This window comes from Miniopterus schreibersii (assembly GCF_964146895.1).
Source record: "Miniopterus schreibersii genome assembly, chromosome: 17".
NCBI classification, from domain to species: Eukaryota; Metazoa; Chordata; class Mammalia; order Chiroptera; family Miniopteridae; genus Miniopterus; species Miniopterus schreibersii.
In genome coordinates, this window is record NC_138117.1 from 28,160,599 (window position 1) to 28,185,176 (window position 24,578).

General features: G+C 44.9%; 1 protein-coding gene across 22 annotated transcripts in view; it reads right to left on the reverse strand.

The window, feature by feature from the left end:
* Window positions 1-709: 709 nt before the first annotated feature.
* The window catches only part of STAU2 (staufen double-stranded RNA binding protein 2), a 218,321-nt gene continuing 194,452 nt past the window's right edge, over window positions 710-24,578 (reverse strand). For all 22 annotated transcript variants that reach the window (XM_081116639.1, XM_081116649.1, XM_081116633.1 and 19 more), the window contains 2 exons: window positions 2,926-3,014; window positions 710-1,816 (listed from right to left, as the gene is read on the reverse strand). In XM_081116639.1, coding sequence (XP_080972765.1) covers window positions 1,723-1,816; window positions 2,926-3,014 — 183 coding nt within the window. In that variant the 3' untranslated portion in view covers window positions 710-1,722. The remainder of the gene's footprint in view (window positions 1,817-2,925; window positions 3,015-24,578) is intronic.

Genomic DNA, 24,578 nt, shown 5'->3' on the forward strand with positions numbered 1-24,578 from the left:
TTGGTAAACTGAAGATCTACTTTAATGACCCCGCCTGAAGTGGTGCTTTCTACAGGCCTGTCTCCACCCCCCACCCCCACCATGCACGGCCCAGCAGAGGAAAGGGCCTGCCCCCCAAGAGAATGACTTAGAGCCCCCTGCACCCTTGTGCTAGGCTTCCTGTTCAACCTGGCTTACCTTTGTGAACCCCAACTTTACAAATGTGGTGTTATTTCCACAAGGCCCCAGCTTTATGTAACCAAACCTATTTCCTCCAAGGGCACCAGCCCTCCCCACATGGGAATCATTAAAAACAAGCCCGGAGTTATTTCCTTATGTTGCTGTTTGTTTATTTTTCTGTCGCGTGTGAGTCAGCCGGATCATGATTTGTGGTGGTTTTGCTTGTGAAATCTTACATAATTGTATTCCTATTGTCATGTTGGGTTGAGCAGTTAGATCGTAGAGTGTGTTCTCATTTCACAACGCCTGCAAATCAATAAGGAGAAAGCCCGAACAATGAGATGACGTGAGCTGGTCGGGAACCCGGCTCCGAGTCACCCGGGAGGTGGCTCTGCAGTTTCGCAGATACATGCGGCTGGTGACAGGGACGCCCTCTAATGCCGCGGCTGAGCAGGATGACTAGGCCGGGTGGTGGCCTCTGGCATGGGTTTCACTGGGGTGATTCTTAGGAAATGAGAGCGAGGGAATGAAAGAACGACAGTAACCACACTTCACACAGAAACCGACCAAATTTTTACTGCATTTGCTACACGCTGGATTCCAACATGCTGGTCCCGAGCGTGGCTGGCTACAAGCTGGCAGACTCTGACGGCTCCTCCACCAGGCTCTCCCTTCCCCGCCAGGGACATCGTTTATGCTGATCTTCCTCACTGTCCCAAGTCCAGAGGCAGTTATCAAAAACACTCTTGATGCAAACGGTGAGTGGCTACAAGACACGAATGGGGGTGGGTGCGATTTCTGCCACAGGACGTGGAACCGGAGAAATGGTTTGTGGAGGCAAGACGCCTCCCTGGTGGTTGAGAGTATTACGGAGCTCAAAACCCACAAGTGATCTGGTTTTTAAATTCCCGGAGTATACTGAAACTAGTTGATCCTAACATGATTTCAGAGTTTTAATTAAATACCCGACCTGATTTAAACCATGTTTGTTCGCATACATCTTTGAGTAGTGTGTGTGCCTTAAAGTTATTCATACTGATATGGGATGAAGATTCCAAATATCTGCATTAAAAAGGGAAACTGTGTGACTCTATATGAAGACAACGACCATCACATTCCACAGCACGTCATCGGGAAATTTTTGAATTGTCAAGCATTATTTAAAACGAGAGAGAATATAACTGAACACAAGGGCCACGACAGAACCACCGGAACAACGGAACCAGACCCAGTTTCTCTATTGATTATGTAAAAAATGTTACCTCTGTTTCTAACACTTTTCACTCATTGTTATTTTAAGCCCCGGTAGCAGGATCAGATGTCCGCTGCCTCTGGACAAATGAGTTATGATCTGATCTCAAGTTCCAAGGGAAATGCACGAAGTTTTATTTTCCCCCAGTTGGATAAACAGGACTATGTATATTATCTCGCGTGTTAGAATAGCGTTGTCTTCACATAAGACTCAAATAATGGTATTAGTCATTCATTTCCTTGAACACAGACACCCCCATGCGCGCTGACAGGTTTATAAGGATGCGGTGGCAGCCGTGGTTCTGGGAGCTGTTAGATGACGGGCTTTGATTTCTTGCAGTCCTGAGCGATGGAGCCCGGGTGTGTCTGGTTATTGTCCGCCTTCTCTCCCAGATGCTGGCCTTGTCTGGAAGATTAATACATTAACAAGAGCTGAAGCCAGGGTTGCACATCTTCAGACATGTTTATTAGCAGATGGCACACGGGACTCAAAGGTCACCACCAAAGTGACATTTTAAAGTGAAACAACAATATTTATGTTCAGATAGTCTCCTGATGAGATCATGTGGAAATGGTTTTGATTAAATTAGCTTATAAATGCTTGCCAATCTATAGACAACTTAAAATGCCACGTCTGTTTACCAAATGTTTTCTTCTCACGCTCTCACCTTTTAAATATGAATGACCAAAGGCTGGGTTGGAGGTATGCTTCCTTAACTGTAGGATCAGCGTATCTGCTTTTTACATCCTGGGTTTTTTATTGTTGTTTTTTCTTTTCATTCTAAAAACGTTATCTCCTGTGTGTTCTGAAACCTCACCTGCTGTTATCGCTGCTCTGAAACAGGTTGGATTCCGCTATGTAAATATAATTGTGTTCGATTTCTTTGCTATAAATTGGGTCTCTGGAGAGACCTAAAATTCAGTCTCAGATAAGACCTTATGTTCAATATCATTAAAAAAAACCTCAGAGCTGGATTTCAGAAATACTCACTATGGCTGCATTTTTGCCTTGGAAGCCCCTGGGAGCCACACTTCTGTGGCAATGTGTGCTTGTGCTTCATACAACAGTGTGAAAGCAAATGCTGTCGAGGGGAGGGAGAGTCGCCTCTGACGGCTTTTTATTTTCTCTCTGTTGTGCTCACAACTTAGCAGGAATGTGAGTTAAAAATTTTAACTCAGAATATGTTTTAGATGGAAAATGCTCAACAGTGTGAAGTGAACACAATTTTTTGATAGTTTTGCAAGTCTCTACAGTCAACAAGACACATAAATATTTCTACAAAGGCATTAAAATGTAGAAATAATAGTCAATTAGTAAGTTAAAACTTTCACAGTTCATACTGTAGGAAATGAATATGACCATCTATACTGTTTCTCATTGTTTTACATTTAATTGTATTATGAATAATTTTGTAAGATACAGATATTAGTGACTTGAGTTTTTACCTTTTTATGATCTATATTTTTTATACAATGACAAAATTATAAATGTAAGAATATGACAGATTTACTCACTTTTCAAGAGAACTTTTTTCAATACTCATTGTCCCTTCCATTGGATCCAGTCCTTGCTCAGAAAATTGTTTCAAGGCACTTAAAGCTGCCTAAAAATGAAAACAAACACACAAACTAACAAGGAGATCCATTCACTGGCTTTAATGTAATCAACAGGCAATTGTAAAAGAAAGCTGAGATATATAGTAAAGACTATCATTTTCATTAGTCTAAATCAATGGTTCGTCGCATCACTTAGCAATATTACATTTGAAAGACTGGATTATCACGAGCAAGGCATGTCCTATGAGAGCTTTATTTCTGGCGTGTGGTGGGGGAGGTAAAGAGGGGAATCTCCACAAGTCTCATGCCTCATTCCTTATCCGTAGTTTTGTAAAATCACAATGTTTTATCTGCAAATGTAGAAACACTTCTATAAATGTAACATATTTTGAGGAGGACTTTGTATATATAATTTCTCCTCACTTTACTGAAACTACACATTCTCTCTCTTCAGATGTGAGAACATCAGACTTTTCCAACTTGGGTACTCTTTCCAAAATTAGCATAAAGAAATTGTTCAATTTTATAGACAGTGGGCCCCAAACAAGTCACAGAATGTGAGCAGAGAAATGAAGATGCTCGTGCATACCGAGGGGATGGTGTGATGGTTTCCTGAATTTTCTCCCTCCTCCTGGAGCCCTGGGGAGGCAGGCCTGGCCATGGCAGAGCCTCCCAAGGTGTTGATATGCCCGAGATGCGTGGGACGCTGAAGGGTGTTGACAGGCTGGTGGAGCCTCACTGGATAGCTGGGAGGCACCAAAAATGTGATGCTGATAAGATCTACATAACTTGTTGACACTCTTGTGCATGTTCCAAACTGTTATTTCTTTGAATAAGAATTTGGTTCTTCTTCCCCTCCCCCACACCCTACCACTTTTAAGCTCCATCAGAAGGGATTTGTTGAGTCTGAGATAGGTGTGAGCAGCCAGGGGTGTTTGAATCTTGGAGATCCTGCTGGGTCACCCTTTGGTCATCTGTATCTTCTCAACTGCCTTTGAAAATGAGCTAACTCTTGCAATTGCCCAGACTTTTATCTGCCAAGGGCCTCTTTTGGGTAGCTAACTAAGTGCATTATCCCTTTTACATTCTTTATAATATATTTTTGGTTTTTAAATTAATAGACTTGATGTTTTGAGAGCAGTTTTAGATTTACAGAAAAATGGAGGAGGGAGTACGGAGTTCCCACGTACCTCTCCCCCAACCCAGCACAGTGTCACCTATTATTAACATCCTGCATTAGTACAACACTGTTGTTACAAGTGATGAGCCAATATTGATACATTATCATTAACTAAAGCACACAATTGACATTAGGGTTCTCTCTTTATGCTGTACGTTCTGTGTTTTTTGACAAATGCTTAATGTCATCTGTCTACCACCACACTGTCATACAGAATGGTTTCACTGCCCTAGCAATTTCCTGTATTCTACCTGTTCATCCCTCTGCCTTTTCCCCCGGGGTCCCTGGCAACCACTGATTTGTTAACAGTCTCTAAGTTGCCTTTTCCACAATGTCACACAGTTGGAATCATACAGTACGTAGTCTTTTCAGATTGACTTCTTTCACTTAGCAAAGTGCATTTAAGGTTCTTCCATGTCTTTTCATGGCTTGATACTTCCTCTCTTTTTAATTGCTGAATAATATTCCATTGGATGGATGTAACACAATTTGAGGGACATCACCTATTGAGGGACATCTCAATTGCTTCCAAGTTTTTGGTGATGATGAATGAAGCTGCTATAAAATATCTGTGTGCAGATTTTTGTGTAACATTCATAATATTTTTCTCTCCCTTCTCTCGGTCTTTCTATTTTTAAACCACAATTCCTATATCCAACCCAAAGTAACAACGAGTCCTTTCCTTTTTCTTTAGACTATCCTTCCTTTCAGGCCTCTACTGGTCTCCCTAGTTCAGATGTGCTGGTCTGAATGCCCACTCAAGTCTTCAGCCCTGGCCGGGGCACACTGGGGCAGGGAGAGGCCATGTTCAGGTTCCCGGTTTTCACCATTATCTATCTCTTTGAACCTGGGGTCCTCAGGGATATCAGTGCCCCACCCCATTACTCCTGATCTTGGTCCAACCTCATACTACATAGCAGCTGGCAAAGGTTGCAGTGGCAGGTAGGCACTAACTTCGGCTGGGTAGGAGCACTGTGCCTATCTCATTGGGGCACGATTATTGGTTGAATTGTGTCCTTCCTCAAATTTATATGTTGAAGCCCTAACCCTCCAGTACCTCGGAATGGGGCCTTGTTTGGAAATTGGGTCACTGCAGATGTAATCAATTAAGATGAAGTCATACTAGGGTAGGGTGGGCTCCAATCTACTATGACCAACATCCCTATAAAAGGGGGAAATTTGGACACAGATGCATACACAGCAAGAACACTATGTGAAGAGGAAGGCAGAGACTGGAGTGATGTGGCAGAAGCCAAGGAACGCCAAAGGCTGCCAGCAAACCGCCAGCAGCTGGGGAGAGTCAGGAAAAAGATTCCCTCTCTCTCAATCTCAGAACGAACCAACCAACCCTGCCCACGCCTGGTCCTTGAACTTTCAGCCTCCAGAACTGCGAGGCAATAACTTCTGTTGATGAAGCCTCTCAGTTTATAGCACTTTGTTATGGCAAGTCTAACAAACTAATATAGGTACATCATAATTCCTCTTGAGGGATATTAGGACCCCTTTCTCCCTCTCTGATGTTTCACTTGATCAGTTTATTATAAAAATAGTTTTTAATTACAGAACAATCATATGTAGACAAGCAAAATTAAAAAGTGAAAATATTCACAATCCCACCGGCCATTCACAACCTGATGTCTGCCTTTCCATATCCTCTCCTATCCCCTCTCCACGTGGATATACCGTGCCCTGGATTGTCTTTGAACACTGTTGGATAATCTGCCCTTTTCAGAGAACATGAGCAGTTTTCCATAGCAACAGAAACACCCAATCCCTACTGCTGGACCTTCAGGCCACTCTCAGTTTTTAAGCCGTTATTAACATGACACCGAGCTTCCTAACAGTTAAATCTTTGTGTACCATCCAATCATTTCCTTCTGACAAACTCCTAGAAGCTGAATTTCGGCACCAAAAGCATGCACAAAGACCTTACTTTTCCATCCTCAGAGAGGCTGTGGTCACACTAGCAGTTTGAGGGCGTCTGTTCTCTAGGTGCTTCTGGAATTACTTCTCAGAACCACTACGTGGATCATTCGAGCAAACTTGGGTTGTCATTTTATGGCCCTGCCTTCTTTTGAATTTATCTCTTCTGACCATTTATCTTATTCGGTAGACTTGGCTTGGAGTAAAGTTTGTTTCATTCAAAAATTAAATTCACCCTCTAACGATTTGGACAATTCTCCTCCCCAAAAAAGGATATCTGCAGAGAGATGTGACTCTCATTTAGACCCAATTAGTTGACCTCTGAGGTCATTTTAAGTCCTGAAATGTGGAGGTGGCTGGGAGGCCTTTCCGGGCGACTGCACTGAGGACAGTCCTATAGGTGTGGACATTCTTGTGAGCTTGTTACACGATCACTGGAGTCTCACCGCATACACACGTGTGCAGAGTGAAGAGCCAGGCCACTCAGTGTTGAGCTCCAAAGACCAATCCATGTTTGAACTCTCCAGAGAGCACAACTCCGTGGTACGGGCTCATGGACTTATAGTTCTTTGTATATTCAACAGCTTTGAGCAAATGAGTAACTATTTTGTTCTGATCCATTAATATGCAAATCGTTGGCAGGAATGCAGATTTTTATCAATTTCTTCCCCAATGGATTATTACAGAAGGCTGTTTAATGCTCAAAAATTTAAATGTGCAGTGAATGAGTATTGTTGAATGAGACCCTTGAGAGCCCCCAGGGCTTCTTGGTCCTGCTCTGTACCCAACAGATCCCAAACGACAACTGAAACCAAAATTTTAAATACTTGGTTCCCAGGGTTGCCCGAACATCAGAAACCAAATTTCTTGCTTCACGGAGTCCAAGAGCCAGGGGCACCTGCTTTCTTCCACCCGAAAAGAGATGCACATATGAGATAAAAGCCAGGTCTCAGGTAGCATGTTCAATGTTTTAGATCTTGCAGCCTCCTGGATGATCTTATCAACATGTCAGGCAGGTCCCCTGTCATCCCACAAAGAATGTCCTTCAGGCTGGAAGGGCGGTGTGCTCTTTCACTCGGTGCCATGGATGGATTTTCGGAATTCCTGCCCGGCTGCTTCCCTTCACAGGTATGCTTCAAGGTTTCCAAATAACATTCTCTTATCTATTTGATGGCATAATTCAACCCACATCTTATTGATAACCCTGACTACAATCACTTATAAATATGAGAAGACTTCTTGTTAATTTCTAAAAGGCAATGAAGACCATTTATCTTCTCTGTAAACAGTGAGAGCTACCATTTCATGAGCATGACGCTCTGCCATAGTCGTGGGACTGGGCACTTTACCTGGTGACATCAGATGTTAGCCCAGTCCAGCCAGGTAGGTTAGCCTGCCCATCAGGAATTCAGCAACCTTCTCAAGGTCACACAGCTAGTAAGTGGCAGAGCAGAGCTTTGAACCCAGCCCACATTCTTCATCACATCACTTTATTTAATCTGAACTGAAGCACTGCTCAGTCAGCCTGCCCAATTTCAATGCAGCTCCTTTCCATATCATGATTGTAAAGTCACTCTTACCCCACCTCTTCCACGCTCATTCTGTTAGTTATTTCCCACAATAACTAACTGGAGGTAAGCTCATAAAAAATTATCTTCATTCTCTAGAATAGTGATTTATTATTTTGCGGGATGGCATGGTCAGTTTCCAGCCTCCAGCCTTCTTGCAGACCCTGGGTTGACCTCTGAGGCTTAATTCAGCACTTCAGTATGGGCTAAAACTAAATTGTTACAGTAATTATTTTGTCACCTAGAATTACCCAAGGACATGATTCTCCATTTCTTAACCTCCTGAGGATACCCAGTCTCCCATGACTTGCCTCCCCCATCTATTGTTTTAGGAAGAGTTTCCATCTCTCACGCCCTGGGGCTGGGGGCAGGAAGGAGAAACAAGCTTCGGGGTTCATCTGGGGTTTGGATGCAGGGTACAGTGAGCAGAGGTGCTAGTGAAAGGGACATGGAAACGGGTAATGAGTTTGGCTGTGATTCGTAGCCAGCAAGAAGCCTGTGTGCTTAGGAAAGGGGAGCGGGGCAGGGGCTGCCCACCAGGGGCCTCCTCTCACAGGGAGGTACTAACAGACCCCTCACCCAGCTGCTTCCTCGCCCCCTTGTCACAGCTCCACCCTCACCGCCAATCATCATCCACTACTTTCCCAGAAAAGACACCTTACAGATTAAAAAATTCCATGGAGTGAGCATGGCTGCTTCCCTTCCTACAGCAAAATACCCACAATAACAAGATTATGCATCGACACTTGAAATAACCACTTTCCATCCAGCAAGACCCAACACCAACCATTTCAAAGAACAATGTACAATGGAGTGGCTTTGCAAACAAATACTAAAGTTTAACAGTCCACAAAAATGTTTCACTCTGTACTTGTAAATCTGTCCAGAAGACGGCAAAATCAGCAGAATCCCCAGGCTTAAACTTCAAGGACTGAATAAACTGTTACTTGCTAGAGGCCAGGTGCTTAAAAAAAAAATTAAGAACATATTGTAAATATGCTACCTAATATTAAATAAGGACACTTTGTGAGGGAGAAATCAAAATAGCCCTCCTTTGGGGAGACGTGTAAAGCCTGATTAAGGAACAAGTGCACTGTCTGTCACTGGAGGGAAGATGGGTAACAAGGCACCGTCTGCAGCTCGCCCTTCAGCAGGGACAATGTGCTGTGTGATCAGCATAAGCTGATCTTGGGGAGTCGTGGGAAGGAGGTAAATCTGGGTCCCTTAATGAGGAACATCCTGAATGAGGCTTAGACCCAAGTGTGTAATTTCCCACGCACTACGCATTCGAGAATTTCAAAGACGCACTAACATAAGTACCCAGAAACCTCCATTCGCTGTGGCCATAAACAAACAGACGGCCAATGATTTCATTTCCAAGGTCAGAAGATGTTTTCCTACCAAATCAAAACAAACTCACCCAGCATCCACGTTACCGCAGCCTACCAACTGGAGCCATAAACTTTAGCTCTATCACAATTTACATGTTGTGGGAAACTTTTTTTTTTTTAAGGTATATTCAAAGCAACACAAGTAGCTTCATTTGAGAGGAGAAAAATAAACAGATTTTAAAGAAATGAAAGATATTTCCTTTTTTCCCTTCCTGTCTTTTCAGCTCAATGCGTGTGTGTGTGTGTGTGTGTCCCTTAGAGGAGAGCATCTGCATAGATGCACAGAAATATTTTTGTCCCCTAAACATTTTACAACCGTTTTGTGAGTAAAGGCCCACAGGTTCTACAACAGATGTTGCCACCATTTCACGTATCGCTTGTTTTGTGCGTAGTTATAGCAAAGCCAGAAATATGACGCCAATAAGATACTTCCCAGGCCTGTTAGTTGGTCTTGGTTAGCAAGTGTGTGTGTGTGTGTGTGTGTGTGTGTGTGTGTGTGTCTTCACAGAATGTAGGTGAGTCTTTCCACCCATTTCTGTAATTTCTAACTTTCCTCTTGTCAGTTAGCAAATTATGCTGACCCCAGTACCTATTCCTCCTGCCCCTTTCTTCAGGAAGGAAGAGTTGGTAACGGCAGTATAGGGGGATTAAGTCATTCTTTGAGAGACAACAGTGGTCTTCATTAGCAAAATGTGAATTTAAACTCCTGCCCTTATGACACACAGCTCTTTTTGGAGTCTTTGGACATGATGCCCAATGGATCCTTTTATTTCCTGTTATTCCATTTCACACTTTTCCCACCTATTTCATAGCCTGAATCCCAGAACCAGACAGGCTGTTGCCATTAAAGTCAATGTAACCACACGGGTCTGAATGTGGCCTTCATTCTTTTTTTCATTTTCTTTTTAATTTTTCTATTGCTTTTTAGAGAGGGGGGGGGAGAAAAACATCAATGTGAGGGGGGTACATCAATCGGCTGCCTCCTGCATGCCCCCTACTGGGGACTAAGCTGGCAACCTGGGCATGTGCCCCCACCGGGAATCGAACTGGCAACCTTTCGGTGCACCAAATGACGCCCAACCAACCGAGCCACACTAGCCAGGGCATGCCTTCATTCTTAGGTAAGAGTCCAGGTTTGTTCTGTTTTGCCTACAGTGCTTGCTCCTGTGGAAGAGCAAAGTGCTAGACTCCTTTCAGAATACATCAGTGGTCAGACATGCGGCTCATTAAATCAGTCTGTTCCACTGCGAAAAAGATACGCTTCGAACTAAAAACATCTTCATTTGCATTTGAGGACTCTCCTGCCTTTCATCCCAGCAATCTTTGAGACAGACTCTGTATTAAATCATCTAAAAGACTGGAAAACCAGAAAGTTCTTCAGTCAACCTAAAGGCTTACTTCCCAAAGAATGTGAATTTTCATGTTTCTAAGTTATTTTTTCTTGCTTTGAATAGTCTATAACAAAACACCAAGTCTCTCTTTATAAGAGAAACCAAAAAGAGAAAATTGTATTTCTAAGTTTTCTCGCATTATAATAGGATCCTCAGTCTATTACACATCAGATGACTCCGATGATAGGACTTTAAAAATAAAACGAAAACAGGACTAGACTGAGCTTTAATGAGGCCACTTGCTGCCAGCTTTCTAATAATCTCATTAAAACCAGACTTTCCATTTATGTTTCCACAATCCTATTGGTTCAGGTAATTTCCATAAAATCGCTGCTCTATGAAATGGCTTACTGTTGGAACAAAGGGCTGCCAGCCCAATAAGGTGATGGCTAGTGATTGTGGAAAAATGGGAGGGGGGGGTTTGGAAGACACGCAGGTTTTAGTCAGTCTGCTACAGCAAAGAACAGGGACTTTGACTCTAGAATGGGAAACAACATTGGGCACTCGAGCTACAGGACTGGCCATCATCTTTATTTCTCGATCAGGCTCTTACGCTGGGTAATCCTCGCTGCTGTCAGCCTTGACAGTAACACAGAGTCGAATTTACCGCAGGATTAATGGTGCGAAGAGAAGTTTCCAGCGTGTTCAGACAAACTCGAGCAGCGGCCTCTGCGCCGCCCTGCCTTCCTCCAACCATGAGCTTTCGGTTCTACCAACATCTTTCCTTTTAAAATACCTGTGTTATCCTCTATTTAACTATTTTAGATTCAACGAAAAGTCCCCTTTGTAATGGCATTTATGACACAGCATTGATACAAAGCAAGCATGACTCTGCCTTTGGCAAGATAATGCCCCCAGGGGTGTCCATGCCTGAATCCCCTCTTCAAAACAGGCTACCTCACGCGGCAACAGTGACTTTGCAGACGGAACCGAGGTATGAGCGCTGAGATGGAGAGATTACGCTGGGCTGTCTGGGTGGGTTCAGTCTAATCACACCTTAACATCAGAGAATCTTTCCTGGATTTGGTCAGAAAAATGTGATGGGGGAATAAATGGTCAAAGAAATGCAAGGCTGTTAGTTTTGAAGACGCAGGAAGGGAAACATAAGCCATGGAATGCAGGTGGCCTCTAAATGCTGGGAAAGGCAAGATCAATTCACCCCCCAGCGCTCCCAAAAAGAATGCTGACACTTTGCTTTCAGCCCAGTGAGATCCCTCCCTATCTGACTTCTGACCTACAGAACTCTAATACACTAGTGTTGTGTCATAGCAGCAAAATAAAACTAATACACTCTCCCTGTCATCTGGACAAGGCAGGGGAGGGGGCATGGTGCTGGGAGTGTGGTCAGGCCTAGGCCAAAACGCCAGGGGAAATGCCACTCCCTGAGCCTCTTTCCCATCACCTGTAAACTGGAGACGACACCACTCACTGCACTGGATTATCCAAGGGGTTAATGCCTGGCTCATAGTGGTGTTTAACACATGAGGACTTTTATTACACATCTTTCTCTGTTGAGTCTAACATCTAATCACAACATTCTTTATACTCTCTCTCTCCAACGTCCATGTAACTTTACATTTCTGTTATTTTTCTAGCATATTGCTTATTCATCTTTCTTCCTAAGAGAACCCTATCATTATGCCTCTTCCTTAATCAAAAGTCAATTATTCCCAGCCTCAGAATAACATTCCATACCCTTGGCCCGGCATTCAAGGCTCTCCATCAGCTGGCTCCATTCTACCTCACAACCTCATTTACTGTGAGTTCATCACAGTGTGTTTCCCAGAGTGTGGCCCGCAAAAACACCAGTCACCAGCCTCAGGGACACCCAGCACATGTCAGTGTCACCAGCTAGCTCCCTTGCCACACACCAACATTTCATAAGCCCTGCCCACATGGATCTTCCGTCCTGGGCTACCTCCTATCTGCTGGAGACATTGGAGTCTTTCCAACTTCCCAGGGTGGACTTCTGTGATTCCCAGCCTGTGTCCCACCTAGGAATTTCTGATAGCCCTTGCCACTGGCCTCCCTGAACCGTGAATCGTCTTTGATGTGTTTACCTCCTGTCTCTCAGGTCACAGTGTGTTTATAGAATGTTCTCAAGGAATATTCCCTGACAGATTACCCATCAGCTTCCATCTGAAGCAACACCAGACAGACAAGTGCTAGCAGACACATTTCTTGTTTCTGTTTTCTCTATTATCTGAGCCATCGCCCTGCGCTCCCTTGCTTTCCCACTGCGGGCACTGCCAACGCTTCTCTCCATCCAGGTTCCCTCCTCCTCTTGTGCCCCACCCACAGGCTCTGTGGCCAATATGCCATGGGATGAACAGGGCTGGGTTGTATGTATCCATGTGAGAGAAGGTTCTCCTGCCCCACAATTTACTTCCAAGGAATACAGGTGATAGTTACTGTCTTTTTGAAACATCAGTCATTTGGGCTTTGGCTTCTGTCACCTTTGAGGTTGGCCACTAATGCTTGGCTCTCCCCAAGTCAGTGTGGGGTTTACACAGGAGGTGCTTGGGAAATCCCACTTGAGAGGATCCCACAACGGAGGCTTTGCCTGAGACCTTCAAGGTGGCACCTCCTGAAACACAGGACTGGAGTGGGTCTCATCCGCCCAAGGAGAACCTGGCTCGGCAGGGCAACGGGGCTAAATTCTGCCTCGGCAGCCCTCCCTCTACTGCCCCAAAGGTCCTCTTGGGATTTCTGGGTCCTTTGATCCATGGATCCAAAGAGAATGAGAAGCATTCCCATGGAACTTGTGCACACACTGCTCAATCTATTCAGGAACTCCATTTGGGTTTGAGTACGTGATGGGTAAAAACTTAGTTATTTCGTAATTTTTACTGCATTTAATTATCCTTGAATTGCTCCAGGAGAGGGGGACTGGATACAGGGAATGATGGTCAGACAATATGACTTCTAAAGTCCTGTTTAATTCTGAACCTTTGCTTGTGTTACAATAAAATCCTAGGTAGTAAGGAAGGTGGCTCAGAAGTCTTGCTGCTTCTCTCGGTGGCTGAGGCAACGCAGAGCCTCATTTTCTTGGGGCATTCGGGGACCATCGTAGTGGTCAGACTGCAGCAGAAAGGGGCGGGAGTAGACAGACCTTTACCTCCATCCTCAAAGTCTCCTTACCCTCTTACTGACACCTGATTTATATGTGTGTTTGTGTGTGTGCATGCATGTATATATATGTATGTACTTTTTTAAAGTTCCAAACATTCACAAAAGTATAAAGAATATTATACTGAACCCCCACATACCTATCACTCAGATCAAGAATTATCAGTTTGCCAACCTTGTGTCATGTATCTTCATGTTTTTCCAGTAATATTCCCAATCAAGTATCAGATAAAGATACACACCCTTATCACTTAACAAAATTAACAATAAATCCCTTCTATCATCTCAATACCTAGCTATCTTTTAAAGTCAATTTCAAATCTCTATCCCAACAGGCCCCACACTGTATTTGACTGATCTTATGCGATCTAGGGGTCCTATGGCAGGCAGAATAATGGCTCCCAAAGATGTACGTGTCCTAACCCCCGTATCCGTGACTGTTAGGACTTTGCAGATGGGACTAAATTGAGATGGGCTGATTAGCCAATGAGTCCAATCTAATCATGAGTCCCTGAAATTAGAGAATCTCTCCCAGCTCTGGTCAAAGATTGAGACTTGATGGGTGGGGGGGATGTGCTGTACTAGTTTTGACTATGGAGGAAGGGGCCATGGACCAAGGAAAGTGGGAAGCTTAGAGAAGCTGGAAAAGGCAAGGACTCAGATTCTCCCCAGAACCTCTAGAAAGGAATCCAGCCCTTCTAAAACCTTGATTTTAGCCCAGGGAGACCGTGTCTGACTTCTGACTATAGAACTGCAAGGTAATACCTTTGTGTTATTTTAAACCATTCCTTTAACAGGAGGTGTACGTGTGTGATGCCAGATTCTTTCCTGAGATCAGGTTGTTGTTGGGCCCGAGAAGGAGACACAGGAAAGGGGAGCCTGGGCCTGAGAAGAAATGGGGCCAACTGTGCTGGGTGGCCCTTCAGATGCTGCAGGTGGCTCCCTGCAGGCCACATCAGGCAAGAACAGAAGAGCTGTCCACCCCTCTCAAAGCAGGCTTCACACTAAGATTAAGTCACTCATCCCATAAACCCTCACAGACCTCCCCCTACCCTTGGGGACCTAGGGACCACTCCCCACTTCCCTCGTTATGCTCTATGCTGGGCACCTTTCTGGTCCTCGACCTCGACAAGCTCTTTCTCACTTCAGGGATTCACATGGGCCGGTCCCTGTAGCCATCTCTTCTCATGTCAGCCCTCAGGTCTCAGCTCTGGAGAGGCCAGCCTTACCATCCCATCTTATGTCACTGGGCATCTCTTCTAAGTCTATGCTTCTGGCTTTTCTTTCATCTTGACTTTTAGGTGCATCTTGGACATCTTTTCTATCAATATTCGTTCCCTAGATGATTTCAGTTGAGGCCTATGGCTTAAATTCCTTATAAATACTGATGGCCCCAGATTCTCATCTCAGCCTAGCCTTCTGCCCTAGAGTTCACACATGTGACTGACAGTCTGGTGGATTTCTCCACTTAGGTGTCTAATAAGCATTTCAAACCTGCCCAAATCACTACTGATGACCACTCCTCAAATCACTCCTCCCCCGGGGAAATGGAACTCCCATTCCATTAGTTCCTCAGGCAAAAACCCTTAGGAATCATCCTCACTTCTTTTCTCTCTCACCCCCACGTCAACCCATTGGTGAGTTCTGTTGTTTCTTCTTTGAAATGCATCCAGAATCAAACTACTAACCACCTGCTCTGCGACCATCCTGGCCCAAGTTACCGTCATCTCTCAGCAAGACTCATGCTGTGGCTTCCTGAGTCTGCTCTGCCCACCTAAAGCCTCTCCTCCGAATATATCCAGGGAGATGAGTGTGAAATGAAAAGGAGAACAGGACACGACCCTTCTCAAAGCCCTCCAGTAGCTTCTTGCTGCTCTTAGAACAGAACTCCAATTTCTGACTTGGGCTCCAAATCCCTTTATGACCCCACCCCACCTACAGCTCCAGTCTCATCGTCCACCACACTCCTCCAAGACCCCATTGCTCCAGCCACATCAGCTCTTTGCTCTTCACAGACCCTGAGTTCATTCCCGTCTCAGGGACTTTCATATGTTTTTCCCTAGACCTGGGTCTCTTCTCCAAGTCCTTCATGAGGCTAGCCCTCACTTCAGATCACCATTCGGTTATCACCCTTCATCACGCCCACTGGACATAAAGAAGCTGCGCCACCCACTCTTGGCCTGATATTCTCACAGCTCCTCTAGTTATTGTCTGTAACATTTTATTATATATCTACCCATTTACAAGTTGATTGTCCATGGGGCTCATCAGAATGTGAGTTCCATGAGGGCAGAGATATGTCTGATTTGTTCATTGCTAAATACTCAGCACCCAGAATAATACAGGCTCATTAAATACTTATTGGTTGAATGACTTAAAAAAAAAAAAAAAAGAATGAATGAATGGTTAAAAACAGTGACCATTTTCAAAAGTATCTAGCCACTTCCTATATATAGTTTTATTAATTCTCAGAAGTTCTCTATGGGAGTAGATCGTTTTCCACATTAATTGAAACCTGGAAGTTAACCATTCATTTGATGTTTAAAGACTAATTATTCAACTGGAGTAAGTAGCTGCTAAATGGTTTTTCAAATGAAGAAAGTTAAATATCATGACAGGTCTCCAATGTGGGTGTTCTCTCTCATATGTTGTAAACTCACTTTATGCCAATTACAGTATTGCAACTTTGGAAGCAATTTTATTGGAATCAACTTTAACTTTTTCTAGAAAGTCTTAATATTTTCAAACTAACAGAAATGAAAAGTCACTGTAGAATTCAAGAAGTAAACTATCTTCTTTTGCTCATTGCAATGGAAAGAAGGGCACATCACTAATAATATCACACTTCATTTGGTAATTTTTAGAAACTCCATTAAAAGTAATTTTTAAAATCTATAGTTAAATAACCATCTCAAAAAAAAACCCTACTATCTTGACTTAAGCACATCTTCATTAAGATAATATAATCAAAGAATAAGAATTATTTTGTTTAAATAATTATGATCGCAAATGGTTCCCTTCTCCTCCCTCCAGCCCCAAATCAGAAAAAATTTAGTATACTTCTGAGGATATGCCTTAGGTCTGCCAAATACTTAAGTAAAAAAAATTTCTCCTAAGTTGTTTCAAGAAACTGTTCATGTACTAAGATGGTTAACACATTCTAACATATTCAAACACAGGGTTTTTTCCTAACTGCCTGGCTGCAGCTGAAGATAGAAATTATGAGACTTCATGGGACTATCAGTGACAGAACCCTAATCCATTTTAAATTGTAACATGACAACTGGCCGTTCCCACTGTGTATTATGAGACAGGTAATTTTTTTTGCCTGAGGGTACATTCCCTTTCAAAAGCAGATTTTTCTCCTTTTGCTTTCTAAAGATATCAAGTTACACTCCATTCCTATTGGTTAACCTTTTAAGGGGCAAGATAGATAAGAGAATCTGTGATAGGTTTATAAATTTGGGGTAAATTGCAACATGAGGCATTCCAATATGCAATTTCAAACCAAAACCTAAACTTAGGAAAGGGACATTATATCAACCAACGGCATTCTTTTGAAATGCCTGACATTCAATTGGATAGAATTATATATTGAAATAGATTGTAGGCATATTGCAAATGTTTTCCCTCTAGCATCTGGTGGTATCAAAGCCTAGGAGGAGGAGTGGGTGACTGTGCCAGAATTTAAAGGCTGCCTTTTGCATAAATATGTGGAAAGGATATGAATTAAGTTATCAAAACGCTAGAATTGTTGAAAGAAGGGCAGGTGCTAAAAGCAGTAAGATCTTTTGAATTTGATAGCATGTCACCATAGTCCTTTGTACAGCTAGTACTGTTAGCAAAATAACAGTAACTAATATTTCAAAAGAGAAAAATTAATGAGTACACGCATTAAAAAATAAGAAGGTAATACCCTGAGCTGTAAAAGTAAGTGGTATTTATAGTATCTGAGATGCAATGCGGGATGAGGGGTATCAGGCACCTCTTCTTGAAGCCTTTCTTTATCTGTAAGGGAGTAGTGACTTGGGATTTTTGTGTGTCAGTCAAGGTAAGTGAACTGTTAAATAAATACCTCAGAATCTGAATGCTCATGGAAAGCTCAACAGGGTGTTCCTGGACAGTGGTCCCTGGTCAATCAGGGACCCAGACCCCTTCCATCTTGTGACTCTGCCCTTCTCTACGCCAGCATTATGGTCCTCTCCTTTCAGTCAGTGGATGGAAAAATAAAACCGAACATAGTGTGTGGGAAGAATTTATGAATGAGGACTGGGAGTCTTCATACTCCACTAACATGCCTACACCCAGTGACATGACTACATCTATCTCCATGACCCCTCCCCCACCAACTCCAAGTTGGGTAACCAAGTCTGGCTGTGAACTGAAAGAAGAGGAAGCAGGTGGTAGATGAGTCATTAGTCTCTACAAGTGGCACCATGTTGTTGTGCTCACTTGCTGAAGCATCTGCACGTCTGTTTCCTCACGCTAAACTGTAAGTCCCCAGAATAGGGCAGAGTTGGACCTCATTTGTATTGGTAGCTGTAGCGCCTATGCTGGCGTGGAATTAATGTTCATTTTGTATTCAGGGGATGTGAGCTGCCTGGCTCACAAAGCCCAGCAGAGTGACCCAGCCATGTTAAGACTGGTTGTCTCTGCTCTAATATTGCCAAGAAACACCTGGATTTTTCTTCCTTCCTCATGGTGGCCTCTTTGTGGAGACATTTCCACAGGGCACAGGGACCACATGCCAACCGTGGGCAAGGGCGCCTACTTTCGTTAATTCTCGTGTCTTCATGCAAGATGCCTTCACAGGACAGTTCTCATGCCCTCCCCACTCTGGTGGGGGAGGGAGAAGTTAGGTTCCTGAAAGACAAAGGATGCGGTGAAGGGTTTCTAGTGAACCTCAACCTCAAGAATAAAAAAGGAACCAAAATCTTTATCAGGGACAAACCCAACTTCCTTACCCACTAAGAAAGAAGTCAGAAGTTACAGGGGAATAGCAGGACTATAGAACTTTATGAAAACCTAAAGCCTTGTTCTTTCTGTGCCCATCTGATTCCACTCAAAGCAGGAAGAGCCTGTGTGAATACTCAGGGGTAACGAAGACAGGAGTTTCTACGGAGGCTGCACCCGCCTAGCAGTCAGGCTGGGGTAAGAGGAATCCTAAGTAAGAAACCGAGGCAGTAAGCAGCCTTACTCATTTTTTTAAAAACTAAAAAAAGAAAAAGAACTTTTGTTAATGTAAAAATAGGTTACAGACTGGGAGAAAATCTTTTCAGGCCTCATATCGGACAGAGCACCTAAAATATACAAAGAGCTCTCAAAGCTCAACAGTAAAAAGCAAACATCCCAATAGGAGGTCGGGCAAAGGATATGAAGAGACAGTTCACTTGAAGAGGTTTTATGGATGGCAAATAAACACATAAAGATGAGGGGTATCAGGCACCTCTCAACATCACCTGCCGTTAAGACCCCAATATCACTACAAACCTCTTAAAACAGCTCAGATAAATAGTGACACCACCAAATGCTGGAGAAGATTCAGAGAAACCGGTTCTCTCATACAGTTTTGATGGGAACATAAAATGCATCAGCCACTCTGGAAAAGAGTTTGGCAGTTTCATAAAAAAAAAACTAAAACATAAACTTTACAACCCAGTAATCACACTCTTGGTCATTTATCCCAGAGAAACGAAAATTGATGTTCACACTAAACCTGTTCAGAAATGTTCATAGCGGCTTTATCTGTAATAGTTAAAAACTGGAAACAACCAAAATATCCCACAACAGATGAACTATTAGGCTGTGGTACATCCATACCATGGAACCATGGAGTACCACTCAGCAATAAAAGGGAGGAATTGGTGCATACAACTCAATGGCCCTCAAGGGCATTAGGCTGGGTGGAGAGAGCCAATCACAAAAGGTCCTTTACTATATGACTCCATTTATATAACATTCTCGAAATGACAAAAGTATAGAGATGGATAACAGATTAGTGGTTGCCAAGGGTGAGTGATGGAGGTGGGTGCGACTATGAAGATATGGCAGAAGGGGAGATCTTTGTGGCAATGAAAGTGCTGTATCTTGATTGCAGCTGTGGTTACAGGAATCTACATGTGATAAGCTGGCACAGAACTACAACATACACATTGTCCCGATGTCGATATCCTGGTTTGGATACTGTGGTTTAGGGAAACACATGTAATCACTGGGAAGGAACTGGGGACAGAGTGCAGGGGACCCTCTTGTTCTATTTTTTTCAACTTCCTGCGAATCTATAATTATTTCAAAATTAAAATTAAAAACAAAATCAGAACTTTGCTCTTTGGAAAATTAGAATTTTTAATTTTTAAATTCACAGTTCTCATTGTAAAACTTTGAAAAATACTTCAATGTTAAAGAAAAGTCCCCCATATTGCCTCACCTTTCAATCAACTCCATTCCCACACCACAGAAGTTAACTGTTAACAGTTTGACGGGCATTTCCCCAGGTACACACTCTGTTAAATCTTATATACATATATGTGGACTTTTTGTTTTTCCTCAAGTGGAATCATGATGCTTATTCTTCTGCAACTTGGTTTTTTAATGTCATATTGGTAGACCTCAGACACCTTTTCATGTCACCATGAAAGCTCTCGTTCTTTTCAATAAATGCATAGTACTCTACTGTGTGGCTGTGCCATAATTATTTAATTAGTCCCCTACTAATAGCCTATCTATATGCATCTATGCAGATACATCTAAATACATTCATAAGATAAATTAAAATTTTTAATATTGTCAAATTGCTTTCTGGAAAAATTGCAAAAAGTTATGGGTAATAATTGCTTTAAGGAGAACAGGAAGGCAGGCTGAGTTGGGAGGGCCTGGAAGGGAGGGTGACCCTGAGTTGCCAGGGCCTGGTGGGGGAGCTGGGCCTCCTCAAAGAGCTGCTCTGCCTCCTCCGCCCTTTGTGGGAAGCCTTCCCTCTCAACACACGCTGCAACGTCCCCATGAACTTCAACGTGGATTAGGGCGTCCAATGGTGGGATTTCCAGCCAACACCTTACAACTACTCCTCATCAAAATAAATATTAAAAATCCAATTCTCTTTTTAAAAACACTGGGCATCTCAGAGAACTTTTCAGTTAAGATTGGTTTCAGGATTTAGAGGAATACACTTGAGGAATTCACTGATGGTATTAAATCTTCTCTTTAATTAAATAACACTCATAGAATGCTATGATGATCACAAAACCAGTTAAAACTTCGGTTTTCCACTACTTTAAGTAAATACCCAGTCTTATCATCCACACTCTCTCTCCTGAGCCCCCCTGGACTCTTCCTGTCAGCAGAACAGAGCTGATCGTGGCTCCCAACAGCTCACTCACCATAAGTGTCCGTTCTATGCGGACACTTAGTACTTTCTACATAATAACAGAATTATGTTTACCTGTCTATGTCAGCTGATGGGAGCTCCACAAAGCTACAGGATGTGTCTTCTCACTTGTGTTTTTATACCCAGTACCTAGCAGTGCAGGAGCTTAACCTATGTCTGTGCACCTCCAATGAACCACCTCCACAATGCACACGAGTTTAACTTGAGTTTGAGTCACTGAAGAGTCCACCTGTCTCTCTTCACTCTATATTTGTGGGACACTGAGCGTGGGCTGACTTTGGCTATGGGCTGTAGCTGTGCGAATTGTGGAATCCCTGGCCTGTTCTAGTTCTATCTCTCTTATAGCATAAGGAAAATCAGAAATAGCTGTTGTTAAATAAGTAGTGCTCAAGATAAGGGGTTTGCGCAAAATTATATGGGCCCACTTCCCTCGCATTACTGAAGTATAAGGACCGGCCAGCCTAGAAACCTGACACCTCCGTAGCAGCCCTTGAGGTTTCAGGTGCTACTGGCCTTTGTCACCCACTTCTGCCAGGGCCATGGCCACAGGGAGGTCCAGACATTGATGTATCTAGCCTGGCCTGAACCAGTTGGAACATCTGAGGCCAGAGATGGGTTTCCCGAAACTCACAAGAACAGGCTGTATAAAAAGTTTTGCATCTGTTTATTGAAAGAACATTTTGTCTTTGGCAGAATTTGGTCTAATAATTACTTTTATGTTAACATGACACGAGATGGAATGGTTAACAAGGGAGAGCAAGTATAGCCTCCCCCATCCCTAGTCGCCAGAGGTGACCGATATGGACCAAAGGACCTGCTGGTTAACAACAGTTCCTCCAAGAAGCCAGTGCTGTGCTGGGTCAGGCTCTCAGCCGTTCCTCCCTCTTCCATGTTCCCACCACAGGCCCATCCCCAACCAATCCTAGTTTGACTTACATTGGACTAGCCCGAACACAAAGCACCGGGAAAATTCTAAAACAGCTTGGTGCCAACTTTGTCGTTTCCCTCCCAGCTGTAGGTATCGGTGAGTTTTAAACAAGAGAACCTAAGGGTTGGCAAAATCACCTTGGCTTATATGAGTTCAAGGATCAGGGATCATTTGGGAGGGAAAATCCAATGATCTTTTCTTTAACATTTGCTAAAAGGAGACCACAGGTCCTAATAAGGTTGAGAAACATGGCCCTGGACCTGTGCCCACAGTTTTCTCAGGAACTCACATCTCAGGAGGTCATGGACTTTTCTTCTCAGGTCACAGAGATGGTAGATGGCCCGCCCTGGCCTTGAACCCAGATTATCTTTTTCCCATGTTGGCGTTGGGCAGAGAGGACAGTCTGGCTGGAGAGATGGCTACATGTATTTGTTCATCCGATAGTTACGGCATGCCAAATGCCAGGCCCTGTGCCAAGCGTGGGGCTCTGGGAACACAAAGACCAAGGAGAGACAGGCCTCCCAAGCTGCCCTGGGCGAGGGGGCAGCGCCGGGACGTGCACGAAGGCACATGCAGTGCAGGCTTGGAGGGTGCTCGGGACTTGGGAGAGGTGCCACGCGAGCTTTGGTAAGGGACGAGCAGAGGTCGCCCCCTACCATGAGGGACAAAGGCACACAGGCCAGGGTGCGGTGTGGCAGGCTCTGGGCTGGTTGGGAAGCTGTCTGCCTTGTGTGGGGGGACGACAGTGTGTGCCATGTTCCTGGAGTGGCCAGGCCTGTCCTCACAGGAAGCTGAGGAGTTAGGGGGCAGCCCCAGAAGCCTGTATCAGTCAGCTGGGGCTGCGTAACAAAAAGCCACAGGCTGGGGGCTTAACCAACAGAAAGTATCCGCTCAGTCCGCAGGCAGAAAGTCTGAGATCAAGGTGTCGCCGGGTTTAGTTTCTTTGGAGGCTCTCCTATCCTTGGCTTTTCTCTGTATGTCACATCCCTGGGGTCCGTCTCTCTGTGCCCTAATCTCCTCTCTTGTAGGTCAGCAGTCAGAATAGTTTAGTGCCCACCCTAATGGCCTCATTTCAACTTTACCACCTCTTCAGGGGCCCAATCTCTAAAGACAGTCACATTCTGAGGTCCTGGAGGGGGGCTAGGGCTTCACCACGTGGATCTGGGGGGACACACGTCAGCCCATAACGAGGTCCATCATGTCATTTCAGGGGGGAAGACCTCTAGCCACGTGTGAGCTTTCACCAGGGCAGCAGCTCGCTCAGGATTGTTTTCTGAGCCGTCTGCCCTCAGCGGGACAGTGACGGCAGGAGACTGGTCAGGAAGCAGCAGAACGCACTGGGCCTTTTTCCTTCCCGACTTGATCTCCCCCAGCTCTGACACTGCTGACTCCCCCCCCCATACACGGCTTCCACCTGCTGACCCCCCCCATACACGGCTTCCACCTGCTGACCGCCCCCCATACACGGCTTCCACCTGCTGACTGCCCCCCCATACACGGCTTCCACCTGCTGACCCCCCCCATACACGGCTTCCACCTGCTGACCCCCCCATACACGGCTTCCACCTGCTGACCGCCCCCCCATACACGGCTTCCACCTGCTGACTCCCGTCCCCCCCATACACGGCTTCCACCTGCTGACCGCCCCCCATACACGGCTTCCACCTGCTGACCCCCCCCATACACGGCTTCCACCTGCTGACCCCCCCATACACGGCTTCCACCTGCTGACTCCCGTCCCCCCCATACACGGCTTCCACCTGCTGACTGCCCCCCCATACACGGCTTCCACCTGCTGACCCCCCCCATACACGGCTTCCACCTGCTGACCCCCCCATACACGGCTTCCACCTGCTGACCGCCCCCCCATACACGGCTTCCACCTGCTGACTCCCGCCCCCCCCATACACGGCTTCCACCTGCTGACTCCCGCCCCCCCCATACACAGCTTCCACCTGCTGACTCCCGTCCCCCCCATACACGGCTTCCACCTGCTGACCGCCCCCCCATACACGGCTTCCACCTGCTGACTCCCGTCCCCCCCATACACGGCTTCCACCTGCTGACCGCCCCCCCATACACGGCTTCCACCTGCTGACCGCCCCCCCATACACGGCTTCCACCTGCTGACCCCCCCCCATACACGGCTTCCACCTGCTGACCACCCCCCCATACACGGCTTCCACCGGGGAGACACCTCCTTCACAGTTTTTGGCCTACGAGGCCTGGGAGGGCTAACTGGTTAGGGTGCAGAGAGGCCTTTCCCAGGGTCCCCCGCTGGCCACTGCTGCTTCCGACTCTGACCTGGCCCACTGAGCACCTACCCCAACTTCCAAGGAGCCTCACCTTCCCAGCAGGACTGCAGGGAGGGCCACAGGTGAGCAGAGGACAGGTCACTCGGTACGGGACAAGGGCCAGAGGACAGGCTGAGGCTCCTGGAGGCAAGGGACATTCATGGACCAGGGCTGATGGTGAGATGGGAATCCTCACCAAGCCAGGGGGTTAACTTAGGTCTATGGATTTAGGGGCTCTAGGAATTTAGACAGGGAAGACATTACATTTTTTATGTGTAGTAATAGCTAACAGAAACTTAGCACTTCTTGAGGCAAATACTAGAAACATTGGAAGTATATTAGAAATATAGTTATTAGACCATCTGCTAGATCTAGTCAATGTGCTAATAAGCACATTTACTGCTGCAACACAAACTAATTCTT